The 17,644-nt window shown below is 40.5% G+C and overlaps 1 protein-coding gene across 1 annotated transcript in view; it reads left to right on the forward strand.

The window, feature by feature from the left end:
- LOC107737085 (mastermind-like protein 3) overlaps positions 1-15,911 on the forward strand; it is a 121,088-nt gene extending 105,177 nt beyond the window's left edge. The window contains exons 3-5 of the mRNA XM_016548495.1: positions 11,424-11,690; positions 11,868-11,943; positions 12,943-15,911. Coding sequence (XP_016403981.1) covers positions 11,424-11,690; positions 11,868-11,943; positions 12,943-13,919 — 1,320 coding nt within the window. The 3' untranslated portion in view covers positions 13,920-15,911. The remainder of the gene's footprint in view (positions 1-11,423; positions 11,691-11,867; positions 11,944-12,942) is intronic.
- The last annotated feature ends 1,733 nt before the right edge of the window (positions 15,912-17,644 follow it).

Consider the following 17,644-nt stretch of genomic DNA (forward strand, 5'->3'; position numbering starts at 1 on the left):
TCAAAATAGAATAGGCCTATACCCTAAATAAGGATAAATTATATTGGAAGGCATCTCCAAAATAATCGCACACAGATGCACGTTGCCATTACAGTAGTCAGCGCCGAACAACAGGCAAATAAAATTAAGGTTACAAAAGTGATTCAGTCAAAATCAGTGAGGGATTTTCTTTTCTTTTGTTCTTTGATTAACATTAATGACTGGTGGCAGCGGCTGTTGTCAATGCACGGATCCAATACACCCTTGTTTTCTTTCTCTACTCTTTACTTTCACTTAAGACATAACCGATTGCATTTATGGGATATTTTGATATAATTCTGTGTGTCTTTGTCCATTCGAATGTGTAAGAATGCAAGAAAGAGAGCTCAGTCCAGTGTTCGCGTATATAAGAGGCGTATCACAATAAATGCGCATACAAAAATGTAATGTATTTATTCCTAACCTTACGCATCTGATCTGATTTCTGAAATTGGAATAGCTTTTCGATTCCCAACCCTCCTACTAAATTATTTCATTCTTGCATGCAAAAAGACCTGTATGGTGAATATGGGGCTATGTAAAATATTTTTTGCAACTTACTAGGTTTATAATTTGTCTTTTTTCCGATAATGTCGATAATACGATAATATCGTCATATCGCCCAGCCCTACAACACGCATATCTTGTTTATCAGTCAAATCCATTTATACATGGGAACTCAACAGGTATGAAATATAATCCGTGAGTGAAATACACTGTAATATACTAATAAGTAAATCATATATACTAATAAGTAAATATACTTTTTTACTCGTACGCTAGGGTATGTTTTCAGTCTGCGTGACGTGAATTTGGTCATCAGTGTGCATGTGTGTGTGTTTCTATCCATGCTAACATGCGCTAATTACAGTAGTGTGTCCACAAGGAGGCAACACTGATTCCCACTGTTGTTTCAAAGTTGGAAATGAAGTAGAAGAGACAAAACAAGAACAAACTACTGAAGATGGCAAAATACAATAGACACCTGCATTGAGTGCTTGTTTTGGGGGATTAAATGACACCTGCAACTCTACTTTAAATGAGTACAAATAGGCCTACATTATTTTCGTTCATAAATTTTGGGGGGGAAAAAATGCAAACACTGGACAATGATTAGTTTTTTCTACTGCACATATGTCAAGCTCACACTATCAAATTGAGTATACTTTGAAAGGTTGTACTGTAAAAACCCAAGTATATGTTGAGCCAAACATCAACAGCAAGTATATTAGCAATCCAGACATTGAGAAATGCGCCTAAGAAGTTTTTTTTTTTTTTACGTGTGTTTACAGTAGTTCTAGTTTTGAACCTACAGGTTTATATGGCAACATTTGTTTAAGAAAAATGCAACAAATGGGCCTTTGTTCATTTCTCATTATGATGTCACGAAGCACATTGTGTCAGGCTGCTGTTCTTTTCCTCTCCCATTATTTCATGACAGGAGGGGAGATGCTCACTTAGCAGCTCTCTCTCCGTCTCGTTCTCTGGAGGTAATTAGTGAATCAGCCAGTAATTAGTTTGCTTCATGTCTGGTAATTCCCTCTCGTTGCCCACAATGACATTCCTAGCCGTCAACAGTCAACACTGTCACGCTGTAGAAAAAAAAGACACCTCATCTCTTCCTCTCTGCCTTTCCTTCTCCTTGTCAAACGAGTGTGTGTCAGAGTCTCGCCCACGAACGGCTCTTTTGAGGTGGTGTTGTGTGTGTGTGTTCTTAAACACATTTACCCGTCCTCTCTATTTCCCCTCTGCGCTCTGTAAGTGTGCCGGATTGTTTACCTCCCTTTTTCTCTCCCTTCCTTTTCATCTCCACCACTCTGTCTCTCTCTCCCTCCCTCTCTTTAGCATCAGAAGCCCCCCGAGGCCGTGCATTCTTCAGCCCCTCCCCCCACCCATCTCTCACTATAGACAGAACACGCAAGACAGAGAGAGAGTGCGTGTGTGGTGCCCTCTGCATTAACTTACAACACGATGCATACGTATACGTGCATGCGTGCGTGGATGCTACGCTCTCAGAAACTTAAATGATTGCACCCCGTCCCGAGAGGATGAGGCCTTTTTCTTAAAGATTTCATTGCGTGCATACGTGCGTGTGAGTTATCTGATGAGGTCTGTCTCCGGGGTGGCTGCGGTGCTGTTAGAGAGTGACTTGCTGATAAAAGGCCTGCAAGAGAGGGAGGAAAAGAGAGGGGGAGGAAGCTTCTTTGACTGGACACATAAATCAAGGCCCTGGTAATTGCTGCTCAGGAGAAAAAGTGCCTGGGAGAGGGTGGTTGTGAAACCGAACACTAAAGCCACGCTAGCGCATGCTCGCACACATCACAAACACACAATGCCATCATATTTCAAATGTGATTTTAAACAATGTGGCTCCTTTCTGAAAACCTAGCGCTATATAGACAGCTACCTTTTAAGGCAGCTTCTGAAATGTCACTAGTGAGTGATTTGGGACACTTTACATAGGCAGCACTTCTTTGCGTCACACATATAGCGCTGGAAATGCACAGAGGCCCAACTCACAATTGATTCCAATGGAGTTGCGTGTTGCTAAGCTAACAGCTTGACACACAGATAAGCATAAAAATGCAAAGGACGTGCATATGTGGCGTGAAATAGTCTATTTTTTGTTATTGTTACTTAAAGTTTGCTTTTTTAATGAACATTGTTGCAGTGCATTGTGGGATTGCCTTTTGTGCTGTGGGTCAGCGCTGCCTTAGATTTGGGCTTAAATAAGGTATCTTCAAAATGAATAAAACAAGGAACTTAGGGATAGTTCACCCAAAATTTTAAATTCTGTCATTTACTCACCCTCATGTCTTTCCAAACCTGAATGACTTTCTTCTGTAGAACACAAGAAGATATTTTGAAAAATGTTGGTAACCAAATCATTTTGGTTACCATTGACTTCTATGTATGGACAAAAAAAAAACACACTCAAAATATCTTGTATGTTCCACAGAATAAAGTACATGATACAGGTTTCGAATGACATGAGGCTGAGTAAATGATGACCATTTTTATTTTTGAGTGGACTATCCTTTTACTATCCTTTTTTTTTTTTGTTACTTTTTTCTCTTTACCTTTTTTGTACTTTTTGGTGCATTGGTTGCATGCCTATGATGCCTTAAAATGATCTCTAGGTAGGCAGCTCACTAGGATTTGAAACAAAGCTCACATGTACTATTGACGCACTCTGCTTCCCTCATTCCACACGTACACACACTCAATTTATCAGAGCCTGAGCTTGCCTCCCTGTGTGGGAATGTTGGACAATAAAAAAAGGAGATCTCTTTAGAGAAGAGCCATGATTGGTTCACTCATCCCAGGAAAGCGAGACAGTAAAAGATGACAATTAATCTGTCACAGACACACTTAAAAACCCTTCACCAATCAAACACCGTTTCAACAGCTTAAAACATTTCCCTCCGCTCTTTCTCTCTCTCTCATTCTCTCACTCGGATAATAAAGTTCATCATAATTTCTGCGTCTGTTGAGCCTTGAATAATTAGTCATGATCGCTTTCAACAAGGCACAGCTGCGAGAAACAAAGGAGAGATAAGAGGAGAAAGAATGAGACAAGATTTTGAAACAGACACACGCAAGCACCTGTTGTGACATACAACTCTGAATTCTGTTGTGTTTTAAGGGTAAATCTGCATATTGTATGACACATGCAGGTCGCACATACGCATTCAAATCTGCATACTTCTCCTGCGCTTTCTATGCTGGTGTTGGAGAAAAACCTGTGAAATTCTGAAGACGTGTTGCATTATTGTTCATATCTGAAAACATGAACAAATGACCCAAAATATTTAATAATGATGTAGTAAATGTGTAGAACTTTATGAATGTCTGGCACTCGGAATTTGATTTTGTGTGGGCCTCTTTATGGAATTCCTTAACTTTTCCTTTAAAAAAGCAGAACAGAATAGCTTATTGCTCCAAATACTGCATTTTATCCTCCATAAAGAAAAAAGGAGAGTGTTAGACAGGAAGAGTGAGCGTAACAGCGAGGAAGCATAAGGGAGACCTCTATTTCGCTTTGCTTCTGTTGTCTTTCTTTCTCGTCCTTACATCAGATTTCATCATTTTATTGTCTTACCTCTACCTGCAGATCCACACAGAGCGAGTCCGTTTGTGTTTAATTGAGCCGCGTGTGCTCAGTATTTATTTCTGAAACTTTGAGGTGCAGCCAATGAACAATGCACAATTTCACGCCGCAGACCTGTCCAAACAAAGGAAAACAAGTAGCCTCATTCAGACACTGTATCTGTTGGATTTTAACGCCAGTCTTTCTCAAAGAGCGATCATTTAATTTGATTTCACACTATTTTAAGTAACTGATCTGATTTTGTAGATGTCGTCACCCACTTTGGCTGCTGAAATGAACATAAACAGAAATCTGTGGGTTAATGTCATCATTTGACGTTTCAGTCTGTTTACTGGAATTGTTTATTAGGGATTCATATGGAGAAAGCAGAGTGCAGATCTGCGGATGGATTTCTGTCCATAATGCTCAATGAACTGGCGCTGAACCTGTGCACGCGTGAGTGTGTGCGCGTGTAATTGAGCTGTAGACAGAAATATGGCTTTACGGCCACCACTAATGGCTTCTGTGCAGAGGAATAGAGCGAGCGAGAAAGGGAATATAGAAGCTGGGAGAGATAACGCAACATGGGGAGGAAAGGGAGGGCAGAAGGTTGGGGGTAGAGAGGTGGAGAGTTTGTGGAGTAGGGGACGGAAGAGTAGGAAATGAGGGGGTGGGCTGCAGCACAGCCAGTCCTACCTCATAACAGGTGTGTTATGGAGATTTTAACACACAAAAGAATGGCTACTTGGGCATTACTTTGTTCTTTGTCATTGCACCAGTAGATATATGGATAATATGAAATATGCTTTTGTTTGTGGTCAATTTTGGCTTTTTTTCACTGCACGGTATGGTTTGGTAAGGTTTACTTTTTGGAGGGTTTTCCACTGGGTACAGTACCTGGTACCTGGTACTTTTTTTTAGTACCACCTCGGTTGAGGTTCCAAGTGAACCTTACCGTTACCAAAACGTGACGTGTAAACTCTGCTGATCACGGATTGGCCGGAGAGAATCGTCACTACCCGCGTCACTGAACTTCAACCCTCTACATTGCGAGTAAATCACTCGCATATGCGACTAAATCTTACTCTGGGCGACTAAATAATGTCTAACATTAGCCATTGGCTAATAAATTCTTAGATTTTACACTCCAGTATGTGTGTGTGAGGCGTTCAACACAGATTTTCACTCGATAAACACGCTGACTGAGCGCTTGAGAGTTTCACTCTCCGTCAAACGATCTGTACTATTTTGATGCGCTCAATGGATCATGTCATGTACTCAATGGATGCGCAGTATGTAGCATGCAGCGCACCTGTATTTGGCGTACCGTAAACTAGTGTGAAGGCGCACGACTCGCCGTCGCTTTAACTGCTGTGTTTCTCACACATGCAAAGAGAGAGAGCGAGAGTCTTGCATACCACGCTGAATCGACGCGCTACATGTAAACCATATTCTTTGTTGTATTTTCCTGTCAAAATAACAGAGTTCATTTAGAATTATTCAGCTTTTAAGAACAAGCAAAAGATATGCCGGTTTCTCGGCAGTGGGCGGAGCTAATGCGCAAACAGCTCTCGTTGGCTGGCGCTCATCTATTACCGTCCCTGTTTTGATTTCAGCAAATCAGTTCGAGCGAACACTGACAACGTGATTAATATTCATGAACCCAGCAAATAATAATAGTAGTAGTAGTAGTATCTTTTAATAATAATTACTATTACCTATATATTACCAACAATATCTTAAACACCACCACCAGTCCTAAGTTCAGTTAAAATGACAAAATATGCATTCATTCATGGTTACCAAGTTTTAGTTCTAATCACTAGTTCTATCATTAAATAGTGCTTAATTATCATAATATCATAATATAATGCTTGATTGGCTGAAGTTAAGAGTGCACAATGCACATTCAGTTATTTAAGAAGCTGTTCCATTTTACAAAGATAAGATGATTGGGTGGAATCATATGTGTGTGTGTGTGTATGTGTGTGTGTGTGTACCTACTTAACCATATTTTGGGGACAAATTTGTAACCAAAAGTGAGCAAAACCTGACAAAATCGGCAAAAACCTACATTTGTGGATGTCCTCATTTGTAAAACTGTAAAACAAAGTTTTTTTTTACTTTTGAAATTGTAAAAATGCAGAAAGTTTTCTGTGAGGGGTAGGGGTGGGTTTAGGTTAAAAAGTGTATAACTATCTGTATATAAAAACAATAGAAGTCCATGTAATGTCCCCATTTAGATAGCTAAATAAACGCGCGCGCGCGTGTGTGTGTGTGTGTGTAAAATAGTATATCAGTCTGGCGAGTAAACAAAAAAAATTTACTAGCCAATGGCGATTATATTGCCAAGGTGTGCGTAGAGGGTTGAACTTGCGACACAAACACAACAGAACCGCTAGATTTAAATCAGCACAGCCAGCGAAGGATTGGATACAACTGTTTTGAACGAGCGCACCTTTTTTTTAACAACCAAAAAATGGCGGTTTCGTGGTCTGTTGAGGAAGTACAGACGTTCCTCTCGTTGATAGCAGAGGAGCGGATCCAGCAAGAGCTTGGAATAATCCCGACCTCTCTAAAGTGGTACTAAGCTGTAGTGGAAACGCAAACCGAGCCGAGCCGTACCACGCAGTGGAAAAGCGCCATTTGTGATGTAATTACAATTTGAATTTGTGAGTTCTTGGTTTTGGCTGGTGATCCTGTGCCTGCCATGCTCTCATTTGTTTATGCTCTCAGTAGATTTGACATGATTGATATTCAAGCAAATAATATGATGGAGGCAGCAGCACCTGGTGGTTTTGATAGACAGCGGCCACTCCACACCTTTATTGTAGTTAGGGCTGCACGATAAATCGCATGCGATATTTAACGCGCATCTGTATTTTTATTTCATCATTCTGTTTAATCAATCCTTCTAAGGATAGTGCTGCTTGAGAGTAACAGTAAAACATACCATGCGATGGTCGGAAGTTCAGTTACCAGGGATTGCATGAACTTGATTAAAGCACCAAGCTGTTTTGCATAAAAACATCATGCATAAATATAAGAGCAGTAGTTATAGGAAGTGTGTAAGTATAAATATGCCACCACCCTGCTCTCTTGATTTCAGGCATTCAAAAATCTGTCAACCAGTTGAGAGCAGTTGAAACTTCCTCTCTTGAGTCTTTAAGCCATATTGAGCCTGAACTTGCAAATGATCAGCCGAAGCTAAATTTATGCATCATCTTTGGTATTGCCAAAATTCTTTAACATTTGTCATAGCTTGAGTATATGTGCTCGTCTGTCAGTATTCAGCTTAGATTTGTTGAATTGGCCAGTCACTACTACCACCACCCACACTCCCAAACACCCTCATGAGGGCCGTGTGTTGGCGCGTGGTGTATTATTAGAGGGGATGTTGTGAGCAAGCCCCTCAGATTAGTGTCTGATCTGGGCCAAGGCTCACTACTGGTAATCAATGTGTGTTTGTGTGTGTATACATGAGATCAATGAAAGCAATCACTCTGACTCTCTGTATTGCACTATGTATTGCTTTGTGCAAACTGCAGTGAGCTGTTTTCCTTAGCACATCCTCCAACACCTTTAACAACTGCAGATGAGCTGAACATTTAGAGTTCGCCATCATCGGATAGTCTTGCCTGTTTGTGTTTGTTTGTTGCCTTTGGTAAAACCTTGCACTTAAAGTCGGCATGAAACGGAAGTTGCGATTGTCTTTTCTTCTCTACTGTGACGTATATCCGAGTGAAACGGCATCTGAAATGAGAGGGCGGGACTTGATTTCGTCCTTCGGGAATTGATTGGATCGTTGGAAGCTGGGGCGTTGCTAACAAAATGGAGGCAGATCTGAATGCCAGTTTGCAGTTAGTGGTGGGGGATTTCTCTCCACTGGATTACCAGCCGGCACCCAAGCATGAATAAATGTTTTATTTATTAAGGATGACAACGACGATCAACGGCACAAAACATGAGAGAGAGAGAGAGACTGCCTGAATGACTGAGCGCGTCCACCATCAGGTTAAGTCATATTTATGAAAAAAATTTGTTTGCGATGTCCTAAGAGTAATGTTGTCGTAATATCCTAATATCTTTTCAATGTTTAGGGGTAACGTACTCCCTCATGACTGGTGTCAGTGCTATAAAGTGAAGCATCAGCTTCAGCTTTTCCCCCTGTCGTTTATTCCAAACGTCACTGATGTCACTGCAGCTGCTGGCAGTTCCAGATAGCTCCGCCCTTGCGCCATATCTCGTGACCTGAAGAGGAGTTGTTTTGAGGGGGAGGGGAGGTTAACGTTTTTGATTAAAGATTACGAGGGCACATGAATTCAAAGAAAATAATGAAGTGCACGGATAAATTATTTATAATAAACACTACAGTATTCCATTAAAAAAATAAGAATTTTCCATTTTGATTTCATGGTGACTTTAATGCTTTCACCTAGCTGAGAGTGTCATTTAGATTTTAAAATACTTTCATCTTAATGTGCTTCGACAACTGTACGTAAGCCATTTGTAGGCTGATTTCTCCTAAGAATCTAAATACTCTGACTCTGTGGCACTAGCAAAACATTATGATTGTTTGATTCCTGACCAGCCTGACAACAGCAACATTTGCTCAACTAATTTTGTGTGGTTGGGGAGGGACTATCTGTTTGTCTGACCAATGGCAGATTCAGATTGTGCAGGAAGTCATTATTTTAGTTATTTTCAGTTCCATTTGGTGATGCTGGTGCTACAGAAATTACACATTTTAGTTTAAAATTTCCCCTCTCAAAATTTCTCAAACTTAAAACGTTAGTAAGTAAATGTAATTGAACCATTTGACGTCTTTGCGGAGTGTAAGTTCTGTGGTGGTTTCAAAACATCACTGTTTGACTGGGCAGTCCACCATGACAGCTTCTGGCTAGACCAGTGGCATGAGTTTGGGGGCGGGGATACTTGTTTGCCTAAACATTGGCAGTAGGAATATCCTGGAAACCTGTTTGGAAACAGACTCCCCCAATTACTTTTTTGGTTTTGCTAGAGCTGCAGAAAATACACACTACTACACCTTTCAGTAACATTTTCAAGTTCAGTAATCATTGCCAGTTTATAAACAATCTTATTATACAAAACACTCTTACTGTATTTGCACTGATCCTCCCATACAGTCTTCAACAATCTTTTCGGTTGACAGTTTAGTTTCAGAGAAAGATGACAAAGCACGAACAGTAGGATCAAGAGTGGTTCACACATGTGTGAACGAAAGAGAAAAGATGGATATGGAATCAGCAATGGAGACAGGAAGAGGAGGATGAAAGAGAGACTTAATTTACGCTGCTCTCGCTCTGTCTCTCTCTCTCTCTCAGCTGCTGCCCGCTGTCGTCCATCATGGCTCCTATGAGCACCATCTGCTCAACATTACAGCCACTGTTGCCTGGCTACCTGCTTTCTCTCTCTCTATCTCTGTCTCTCTTTCCTGTTTTTTTCTCTCTCCCTCTCTTTAATGTTTTTCTGTCATTTGAGTCCTTTTCTCTCACCCCTCATCTCTTTCTCTCTCCATGCTCGGCTGAGGAGTCTTTGGCTCACACACATTATCCGGCAGGAAGAAGGGAGACACATCTTTTACACCACTCATGATTAAGCCATCTGCAGAGAGAGCTGAAGGGAAAGGGGGGGATGAGGGGATCGTAATGAAAAAGAGTATGTAAGGCGGTGAGGGTGAAAGAAAAGAAAAAGAAAGGAGGTAAAGGGAAATGTGGAGGAAGGAGGGAAAGATGGAGAACGGAATGGAGACATGGGCACAGAGGTGGAAGAAATAGAGATAGATGACGACTCAAAAAGGGAGTGAGAGAAAGAGAATGAAGGAGTTGGGAGGGGGGGGGGCCAACACTGCCCCCCTCTGGCCTGTCCGGCGTTCAACACAGATACGTACGTGCTGATCGGCGCAGGTTTGGGCAGCATGACTGGTTAACAGAAGAGATCCAGCTGTATACACACAGATTTGCGCTCATTGACCGATCTGGTCTAGATTTATCTGTACAGTCTCCTGTGGCGTGTGCATGTTTGTGCTTCATTATTTATTCTGTTATAAGAGCATCGTGGAGAGCTGATTTAAATAAAATGATCGCTCCAGATTGGAGCATTGCGGTTAGTGAATGTGCTCGGGCACACTGGTGCTTGCGCGGATGATGTGAGTTTGAATCCAGTTTGCAACAGTTCCCCCCTCCTCTGCCTAACATTCTCTATCCTAGCTCTCACTGTTCCTATAAAAAAGTAGTAAAAGGCCTGAAAACCGTTACTTGTCGTCTCAGTTTAGTTTTCTTGGACGTCAGATCTTATAAGTCTATATAACACGTGGTCTGGGTCTCATGGCTCTTTGTTTTGGATTTCAGTTTATATTGTCTCAGACAAGACCACAGTCTGTTTCCAGTGTAGTAAAAGTAAATTTATATTACCTTAACCACTATTCAGAGGGGTATAAAGAGCTCCTATCATCTTTGGTGTTCCTTAAAATTTGCAAGTTTTTATTTTTGTTCATTAGGAAATGAATTTTAATGAAAGTGTTCCAAGTTTAATTTATGACATTGTAAAAATATATTCTACAGTTATTCTTGGCCAAAGTATTTTTGAAAGTCTCGGTATGGAAAGGACACGTCCATTTACATTATTGATGTTAACATTGTTTTTACTGCAGTATTACATTTAAATGTATTTACATGTGAAGTTTCTTATTCTCACAAAGGCTACATTTATTTGATCAGAAATAGAGTAAAAACTGTAATACTGTGAAAAAAATTTTTTTTTTCTTTTCTATTTTCATGTATTTTACACTGTAATTTATTCCTGTGAATAATAAAGCTGAATTTTCAGCAGGCATTACTCCAGTCTTCAGTGTCACATGATCCTTCAGAAATCATGCTTCTTATCAGTATTTTTGTGGAAACCATGATGCATTTTTCAGGATTTTTTAACGAATAATACAAGTTCAAAAGAACAGCAATTATTTGAAATAGAAATCTTTTGTGACATTACTCTAACATTCTTGTAACATTTACTGTCACTTTTGATCTGTTTAATGCATCCTTTCTGAATAACAGTATACATTTTTTTTTTTTTACTTTTGAACTGTAGTTTATGTAATATATATTGTTTAATTTAGTACCAATGAAGCCAGTTCCCAGAGATCAAATGACAATTCAACCTGAAAATAATCAGTTAAGCAATTAGAACAGTATTATGTGTTTTAGCTGTCAATAATTTAATGACTGAATAGATTAAATGAATCGTCTGTTATACAGAACACTCTCTGATCAGCTCTCTTTTCTTGTGCTTGTAGGAAGTTGTGGTTGGACTGCCGCGACAGGCTGGTGGAGTCCAGCCACCTCATGGAGGACCTGGGGGAGTGACCTCAGCAGGACCTAACGGGGCAGGGCCCGGCAGTTATATGCCCAATCCACAGCAGCAACAACAGGCAGCCATGATGAAGCAGATGATGGCTATGGAGCAGGAAAAGAGGGTCCAGCTCCATCTGATGGAGCAGCAGAAAGCACAGCTTATGAGAGAACAGAGACAACAGCAGCAGCAGCACATGCTGGCAGAACAGGTGATAGTGCTGGGCTTTTGTTTATACTCCTATGAAATAGTCACCTTTATGAGTGTGCAAGCAGCTGCTGACCCTTCGTGGCTTCTGAGTTCAGCTTTCTGTTCAGTTGTTTGTGATCATTGATAAGGAATTTTGATATTCATGCTTTTTTCTGCTTTGCTTGCTTTCTTTTTCCAGTTACAACAGCAGCAGCATCTCCCCAGACAGATGAGTCAGGCACAGAGGAATCCATACCCGCTCCAGCAGTTTCAAGGCAAGGCACACATACAAATACACAAAAAATATCCATGCCCAAACACTAAACACTTTGCCACTATATATAATGACCGCATTACTTTGTGGCCAAATGGCTTATGGTGTTAATATATAAGCAATGTAAGGACCTGAAGTAAATCTCAACTCCTCCTTTAAACCTATAAATGCTTTTCTCGATTTCAAAATGAAAAGAAATCATTTTCTCATTGACACTTTAAAGTCACAGAAGAGGAGCAGCGCAAGATGCCCAAAATCAAGTCACACAATTAGTCCGGTGCGTAGATCCAAAATCAACATGAAGCCAGAAATGACAATCCGCACACGGTTATATGCAGGGCTATAACCTCCTCAAAAATCTTTTATTTAATGCTTATTCAGAGGCCGTAAAAAAGTGCTAAACGTTTTCGAGACAAAAGCTCTTCCTCAGTGCCACCTTATTGACACTTTAAAATACTGCCTGGCCACTTCAACACCCAGTGCATCTGCCAGCATTTCTAATGAAGCAGTATAACACACACATCCATTCACCCAAACTAAAGTCTGTTGGAGTTACAATTTAATAAAATATTTCTTATCAACAGTCAAATCTGACAACAATATCAGAAATGTAGCTTCATAGGCTCAAATTATGCTGAAAAGCAGTATTTTTCAGTCATGTGTGTTAGGGCTGGAAGGCAGAAAATCTAAAGCTAAATTTTATTTAGATTTATAGCGAAATTTTTGTCTAATGCCTGTCAACATAATTTTAACATGTAATACATATGTGTTCATTGAAGCTCTAAGGTGTCGAACATGGAATTATTAATTTGATGCATAGACATCTGGAGATTTCAGTGTGCAGTTTATGTCATCATATACAATTGACAGTGATTCGCTATGCTTTTGAGAGTGTATCCTTATGCCATTTGACTTTAATTGAAACAAGTCTTTGATGTACTGGAAAAGTAATGAGAACATCAGATGTCAGTTAATATTATTTAATTGTAAATTATTTTAGGCACGTCCCAGGAGATGGCAGCAAGGAACCAGACACTGCAGAACATGCGCAACGCTCGACTTCTGCAGCAGCAGCAGCAACAACAGAACCCTGGGATACTGCAGATGACACCCGTCCAAAATTCGGGCGCCATGCCTTCGCAGGGTGACATGAGCATGGCCTATGGAGGCCAGGCAGGTACACAGACCGGGATGTACCAAGGTATGAACCCAAACATGGGCCAAATGCTCCAGCAGCAACAGCAGCACCATCCCAACCAGACCGGCATGTTGATGGCGCAGAGACAAGGGGGCGCCGGCGGGCAAGGGATGGTCGGCGGAGGCACTGGAGGCGGGTATGGGCAGGGAATGCTAATGAATCCGTCCCTCCCGCAGCAGCAAATAAAATCAGCCGGTGTTGCCCCTGGTGGGCAGCCGATGGCCAAAGTTAGACTGCAAAGCATGATGGGAGGCGGAGGCCAGACGTGGCAGCAGCAGCAAAACATGCAGGCCATGGGCGGAAGGACTTCAAATGACATGGTGGCGTTTAACAGTAACCCTGCATACGCCATGCAAGGTGGCCAGGCTCCAAGAATGGCCAAGCAACATTTCGCACAAGCGATGGGCGGACAGACTATGGTGGACCCGCGTTCGATAAACCCAGCGGCAATGGGTGGGCCGATGATGCCGCACATGGCAGGGCAACCAAGGACCAACCAGCCGCGGGGTATGGTGATGCCAGGCATAAACCAGGGTGTGCCCAACATGGCTGCTTTCGGACAGGGCCCTGCTCAGGGCATGCCGGGAACATCGGGAGGGGGTGGGCCGTACATGCCAGGGGGTCAGCCTCAGGGCTACCAGAGGACGTCCAGTCAGGACCTGGCATACGGTTACAGCAGCCAATCAGGGGCTGGGGCCGGGGTTTCGTTCGGCTTGTCAGATGGGACAGATTTGGATTCAACGGAAGGTTGGATGGAAGAGTTTTTCCCCAGCCAATAGCCTAAGGGATTTTTTAACAGGACAATTTTATGGAAAATGTGATTCGTTTTATTGGTTTTTTTTTTTTATTACATGGTCGACAAATCTAAGAAATATATTACATGTTGTGTATTACATGTGTGTGCTGTCACAATATTTAAACCAATTCCTCTCTGTTTGGGTTGCTTCTTGAGCAAGGATCCGGTGTTCTGTGTGGTGTGTTTTTTTTGAAGAAATAAGCATTTTGGATTTGATCCATTTCTGTCTTTTTTCCTCTTATATCCTTTCTGCTGGATTAAGGGCAAGAGGCACTGAAAACCTGCAAAATGACATTGAGAAAGATTTTATGGATGTTTTTATGTATTGTTTTTAGTTCACCCTTATTCTGACATCCTGTTCACGTATGAAAGAGTGTGTGAAAATATGAGGTGGGCCTTTGTCAACATTGGATCCCTATTCCCAAACCAAACAGTTCACCACACCTCTTTCTTCTCTTACATATCTTCTCTCTCTCCCTTTTTCGCTGCTCTTGACGTGTTCATCCTCTGCATTTTCTCTGCTTTGTGCTTGTGTGTGTGTGCTTGTGTGTGTGTGTGTGTGTGTTTGCACTATGAGCATCACAGCAAAACACATCAGACTCTGTGTGCTCTCAGTGCATGCAAGATGGATGCTCTGCTGTCGCTAGGCGACCGGTGTCAGTAGAAGAGTGAAGCCATGTGTGTGTTTGTCAACTAGGTGTTTGTTAATATTGCTTGAAGAGATTTGGCAGCTACAAACTTCTCCCTCCCCTCCCTAAAACTGTGAGAACGATGTTTTCTTTAGTCACAATGGCAGCTAGAAAGGAAACTAGGACATGAACTCATCAAGTATCAAAGTAACATTTATGATGCAATTTTAACTGCCCACAGACATTTAATCTGAGGCAAATTCAGTGTTTTAATTCATACATCTAGAAATTTAAACCAATATTTAAATGCTTCCCAACATTCTGTTTTTTTTTTCTCCTTTCTTTAGCTGAACATTATTGCTTGCGAACACTGGTTGAAGATATTTTAATAAGAAAAAAATACACCGTACATACTGTATTTACGCTCATGGGTCATACCACTTTTCATCTTTTATTTTACTCTTCAAATGACAAATATTTATTAGTTTCTGTAATGTTTAATTTCAATCATTGCACCACTTCCAGCTCTTGAACACACTGACACTCCTTTACCTGCTACACAATGGCTGACAGAGGAAAAACAAGCACATCAAGACTCCATCAAGCCAACTGTATTGCAGACAACTTTTCAACTCTTTCAAATGTGACAAAATTTAAACAAAAACAAAAATCGACTTAATTTGTTAATAAAGGCATTTTCTCTTTATTGGGAATATACATTTATTTATGACCCTGATTATGAACCATTGTTGTGAGTTTGTCAACTAATTTTAAATGAAGTCTCAAAATGTTATCTTACTAGCCAGACTTTAGTTTTCTGCTGTTTACCATGAGATGCCACACAAATAAGAACATCTATCTTTTCTGCTCTGTTGTGTGTTGCTACGGTATTATGGTATTATAGTCATGGTGTCTTTGTAATCAAACTCTAGTTTTATCGTTTCCACTCTCTGAAGAATGAACATGAATGTAACATTGTGACTGACTTGCCTTTTTTTTTTGTGAGAAATGTTTGTCTTAATGGGAGATTGAACGCATTCACATCTTCAGTGTTTTGCAGTGTTATGTTGCTCTGTCAAGAGGATTGCAGATGGAGAGGGTAAAGCCCACGTCCTCCTGCCGTCTCACCAAATATCAACAATCTGGGACCAAGATTAACATGTTTTTGATTTCTGTTGAAGTCATCGAGCTTATCTTTTTCTTCTTTTTATTTCGTACTGGTGCTGACATATATGTGATGGAAAAAGATATATATCAGATACAGTTATTTGTAAATATGTTTTTACTATTTTAAATACATCAGAGGATACGTCTCTACTCACTGTAAAGATATTGCTGTTTGTTTATGATAGAGAAGTATTTTTATTTCATCTTTTTTTTCCACTTTTAAACTCATCTGAGCTATACCATTGCACTTCAGACAATGTCTTACTACTAATTTGTAATGTAAACCTCATCTAATTTTTATTTTGAAAAATAAGGTTTTTTCTAGTTTTAAAATTTTACTCTGTATCTAAAGCAGTGCTTTTTTTTCTTTTTCATGTACAGAATTATGTAAATGGTAATGCCAGAGAGTTACAAAGATTTGTTTTTCAGAAAAAAATACATTAAAGAGATCGATCATTAAAAATGTTCTCATTAAAATATGTCTCTGCAATTAAATTGATAGAACGAAAGAGTATAGCACACGTTTAATCCGTTTATTAAAATATATAAGAAAGAAACTCCAGAAAAAGAGAACAAAGTAAGGCAAAACAAAGTTAACAGAAGATAGAACAACTGCTGTTGAACTGTCTGGGCCAAAGTCAAGGTAGGCATAGGTATATGTATCTATATATATTTATTTAATGAAAACGAGGCAGTAAGGGGCTAAACGGTTCAGTGGGTTGTAGGCAACATTAAAATGGTCTGACAACTGAAATTTACACACGATATGACCATAAGACAATATAAATTGAGTAGACTGTGTATCTATTCCTCACAGTCTCGTTTTCATTTGTGAAAAATTTAATATTGCCTACCGTGAGTTAGTCATTATGGTCAGAAAGTAAATAAAAAATAAATGAAAGAAATAGAAAATGTAGATTGTTGCTTGAATAAAACCCAGGAGGAGAAAATGGCAGAGAGACAGAGGGCGGGTGTCTTTATATCCTAATTAAAGGCACATATGCTAAAGAGCGTTGTTTAATATCTTACTCTAATGAATCACTCCCCTTCTCTTGGTATGTTTCTCTTTTGTGCTGTGCTGCTTTGGCGCGCTATCTTCTGATTATGATGAATGGAGAAGTGTCACTATGACACTGCCATTACTCATCTTCAGGGGTGAGACAACCTCGCTGTGAGAAATGTGAGGGAGAGAGAATGGGGGTGGAGGACGGAGGTTTGTTTGGATGTGCTGCAGAAGAGTACAGATGGGACATAAACACACTGACTGCCCTGTCCCGTGAGGTTTCCTTCTAAATGGGGTTATCTAGTCCCTCAGCACTTCGTTCATTAGTTAAATAAAATCGTCCTTTAATCTGATCTATTAAAAAAGCCAGTGCTGCGAAACAACCAGAAACCATCTGGAAGACTAGAACAAATCAGAAGCAAAGGTGCTTGTGTACGTGTTTTTCCACTTTTTTTCTTCTTCTTCTAAATGTGCATTCATTCAAAACAACACCAGGACATTGCAAGATTGCCAAATATGCAAATTTCTGTTCTCTTTATTATAAGAACTTCGTTAACCCAAAACATATCCATAATCCTAAATATGCTGTTTTATTAAACTGTGCATAATCGTATGTCGAGCTATGTATTGTTCCTCATACCTTTGTTCCTGTAATGGCCACTAGATGGCAGCAAGGCTCTTATTGCAACAGGACGGAGACGAGGCCTTCTCGAAAATGATTGTCTTACAAAGCTGCACGTGATCAACACCTTTACCAACGTACGTGTGTGTGTGTGTGTGTGTGTGTGTGTGTGTGTGTGTGGGGTGTGTGTGGTGGGGGTGTGGGGGGGTGTGCGGGGGTGGGTGTGTGTGTATGGGTGTTTGGGTGTGTGTGTACGTGTGGGGGGGGTGTTTGTGTGTGGGTGTGTG

This window comes from Sinocyclocheilus rhinocerous, unplaced genomic scaffold (genome assembly GCF_001515625.1).
Source record: "Sinocyclocheilus rhinocerous isolate Xijiao unplaced genomic scaffold, SAMN03320098_v1.1 scaffold344, whole genome shotgun sequence".
Lineage (NCBI taxonomy): Eukaryota > Metazoa > Chordata > Actinopteri > Cypriniformes > Cyprinidae > Sinocyclocheilus > Sinocyclocheilus rhinocerous.